The sequence below is a fragment of the Nipponia nippon genome, unplaced genomic scaffold, assembly GCF_047370975.1.
Source record: "Nipponia nippon isolate SJK-2023a ecotype South Korea unplaced genomic scaffold, ASM4737097v1 scaffold_4, whole genome shotgun sequence".
NCBI classification, from domain to species: Eukaryota; Metazoa; Chordata; class Aves; order Pelecaniformes; family Threskiornithidae; genus Nipponia; species Nipponia nippon.
In genome coordinates this window covers 40,711,246-40,714,598 of record NW_028262358.1, presented here as the reverse complement: position 1 = coordinate 40,714,598, position 3,353 = coordinate 40,711,246, and the positions used below count along the sequence as shown (strand labels likewise).

Here is a 3,353-nt window from a genome sequence, read left to right as displayed (position 1 = left end):
AATAGCACTAAGATCTTAAAAAGGAGCCGTCATGCTTGATATCAACACAAACACGAGCTCCTTACATTACTGAACTGGAATTTTTAAGATAAGCTCCAAAATTAGGGTCTTTGCCAAACCAGTAGATTAACTAAATAAAACATTATTTAAAACAGGTCTGGGCTGGGATCCTCTGGTTTGACTGCTTCCACATCTGGGGAAAATCTGAAGGTATATATTAGTTTCATTTCTTACCCCCACTTCAATTGTGATGACTCTGTGTACTGTTGAAAGGGACACAACTGTATCTGAGAGATATATAGATATTCTGATGTGCCATTATATTTATTTCGGATGCCATGAATTAAATGTGTGTTATTTCAGAGCATTTAGGCATACTTTAATATAATTTTATTAAACAGTTATCAGAAGTAATTTTAAACATACATATTAAAAAGATGCACTTCATTAGGGCATGGTGCAACTACAGAGATGTGATTTATAGATGAAGAGAGCAGAGATCTCCCTCTCCCTGTATGAAGAAGTGTTTTCCCATTTGAAATCTTACTTACTATAGTAAAAACTACCTTTAGTGAGATCTGCTATTCTTGTCAGAGGGTTTAGTTAAAGCCTGCAGAAAATAACAGAATGTAACAGAGCAAATGTAGGCTGCAAAGACAGAGTCAGTTTCCTGACTCTATCAATAGCCCCGATATAAAAAAAATATCAGCACTATAAATCCTTATAAACATTGCAAGGTTCTCAAATAGAAAATGTTTTAGGATGGGGGCTTAAACACTCAAAAATTTTGAAAAGTGTACTAATGATGTGTAACGAACACTTCAAGGTGGTGCATACATCATGTTTGTATATGGACAGTGAAGTACCTTTGGCACTTTCTCCCATTGCTTTGTTCTGGTGGTTATCTTCCATTTAAGCACAGAAGCTTTGCCAGAATCCTCTCTAAGTTCAGGGAGACATATCCTGTTGAGATGGACTCTTACATCTTTAACAATACCAAATTTCTTTCTTAGTTCATTGTCTTCTTCCCGATGTGCTTCTTTCTCCTTTCTTTTTTGCAAGCCGCCTTTGGATGGGAATGCAGCCTTGTTGAGGACCTGAAAGAAGCAAGAGTAGAACTTGACTATCTGACAGTGAGTGTTGGATAGCCATTTTCCTCCCAGCCCAGTTTAACTTCACAGCTTGTTTCTACATTCTCCCCTACTTCAGGGATGTGGCTTTGCAAGAAGAATTTAATTCCGGAGGGACCTTGCAAGCCAGCCCTTCTCTCTTTTTTCACTGTTACTTTAAAATGTGATCATGATGGCACTCATCACCTGTTTTCAGAAACCCCATCTTCTCCCTTGGGAAATATCTTGCCATTATACTAAATGCAGCCCTACTATTCTCTAAATAGCAACAGGCTGCTCCCATTAAGTGCAGTGCTTTTGTCCTGTTAAAATGCTAAAAAAATCTTGATATATCTCAAGACGGATTTTTTCTCATCATTATTTAATTATATTTTCTTTTTAAATGGTAAAGTGTTAAAGACCTGCAGGCCTTACTTTGATTTACTCTACAGCGATTGTGTCCACTGGAGTTGTGTTTGGCTTCTCCACAAAAGTGAAATCAAAACCAGGTCATTCATCTTTCATAGCACTTGTCCTGTTATAAATATGCTGAATAATGCACTTTGCATTTGGCTATATCTAAGAGGAAAGCAATTTACTGTCCATACACAGACATTCAACTGATTGTCATAGGTTACTACCTGTTGTCTTTTCCCAGTAGAAGGGGAGCACTGCTTGAGCTGAGAGACAGTAGTCATCCTGTGTGAAGAGAAATGTGTTGCATTTGAAGTTTTATCTCGGTGTGTGGGGGTAGCAAGGGTTGTAAGACATTTTATGTTCTGTTTCACAACATGCTGTCTTGACAGCAGTGGATGTGGAACTTTGGTTGTTACATCGTGGATAGCACTACATGTAATGAGCCAAACTGTGGTCTTCCTAAGCAACGTTTCATGGCCATGTATTTCCATTCCCGGTGACAGAGCTTCATGCCTCGTTACATACAGAAGGTAGACTTGCCCATTATATATCACTACAGCATTTCCCTTAAAGAGAGGAATTTCTAGTTGCTCTCCAATAGGACTGATAGATGAAAGTGGTAACATATTCTTATGATCCTTATTCTTGATATTGGTCAGTGACTTTAAAATTCCTGTAACAACACTGTGAGATGACTTCACAATAAGAGGATACGATATTGCTGTCTTTCTGTCTAGCTCTTCTTGTGCAAGCTGTTTCACTGGGGTTATTTGGGAACATTTCACATCTTCAATTACTACATCAGGACTAGAACAGTGTCCTGTTAAGTTTGGGCTGGTTGGTATTAAACGCTTTGGAAAATTGTCCCAAAATGGGCTGGAAGCTTCTTCCATCTTTATTACTGGCCATACATAAGTTACAGTTGGTATTTCTGTAGCTTGCCTTACTTCAGAGACATTTTTATCTCTGGCTGACATTAGTTGCTGCATTTTAGGTGGGAAAGAAGAAAGTGGTATTGATGTGATTTTGGCTTGAGGTGGTATCTCTAGATCATGTTTTAAAATCTGTTCTTGAGGTTCTTCAGTAACCCTAAGAGGTTCAGAGATTCCTGAAACTGATGCTACATCTTCTTGGTCAGCATGAGTTAGTGAGAGGCTTCTTGGCAAAGAGTGCTTTTCAACTGAGGTTTCATTACTCTGAGCATTAAAAACTGTTGAGAACTTTCCTCTGTCAGCAGAAGCCATGCCAACATTTTCTAGCATGTCAAAATTTCTGGTAGAAAAGTCGTCTTCGTTGTTCAATGGCCGATACTCTAGCATCAGAGCAGATGTAGTACTGGCTTCTGTCTTCAGAAAAGCATTATGGTTTGACTTAATGTATTCTGTTTAGACAGAGGAGCTACTGTGATCAGGCAGTTGTATGCATTGGCAAGGCTTCCAGAGGAAAGAGAATGCAGAAGGAGTTTCAGTAGGTCTCATCTAACTTCATCTCTTTCCCAAAGGGCTTCATTTATGCAGCCTGACACACTTAAAATAAAAGTTGATATAAGTTAAAATGTGACTATATATTTGTAAATGCACAGAAAGAGTGATTTTTTTTCTAGTTAACTCAAAATAAATAAATTAAAAAACAGAAATATATTCATGATTTAAGTATTAACTAAAGCTCATCTAGCCAGTAGGATTTTTCTGCAATAATAATTCGTTGTGAGATAGATACTTCCAATCTTGAATTAAATTGACAGTGAGTTTCTGCTCGCTTCAGTAGGAATTTGCCCAATAGTGCAAACTGCTGGTGGACAGAATCTATGTAGTTTAGATGTAGTAT

General features: G+C 37.8%; 1 protein-coding gene across 1 annotated transcript; it reads right to left on the bottom strand.

The window, feature by feature from the left end:
• Positions 1-821: 821 nt before the first annotated feature.
• Positions 822-2,845, bottom strand: LOC148053264 (ligand-dependent nuclear receptor-interacting factor 1-like). Its single transcript, XM_087774280.1, has 2 exons — positions 1,751-2,845; positions 822-1,097 (listed from the first exon to the last, which is right to left on the bottom strand). The coding sequence occupies exons 1-2, from the start codon at positions 2,843-2,845 to the stop codon at positions 822-824; spliced, it is 1,371 nt and encodes a 456-aa protein (XP_087630406.1).
• Positions 2,846-3,353: the final 508 nt, after the last annotated feature.

Bases quoted from the DNA above. Each gene is read 5' to 3' on its own strand.
- LOC148053264 (XM_087774280.1), bottom strand. From the start codon at position 2,845: ATGCTAGAGTATCGGCCATTGAACAACGAAGACGACTTTTCTACCAGA. The intron at 1,098-1,750 runs GTAGTAACCTAT...TGCTTCTTTCAG, and splicing joins CTACTGGGAAAAGACAACAG to GTCCTCAACAAGGCTGCATT.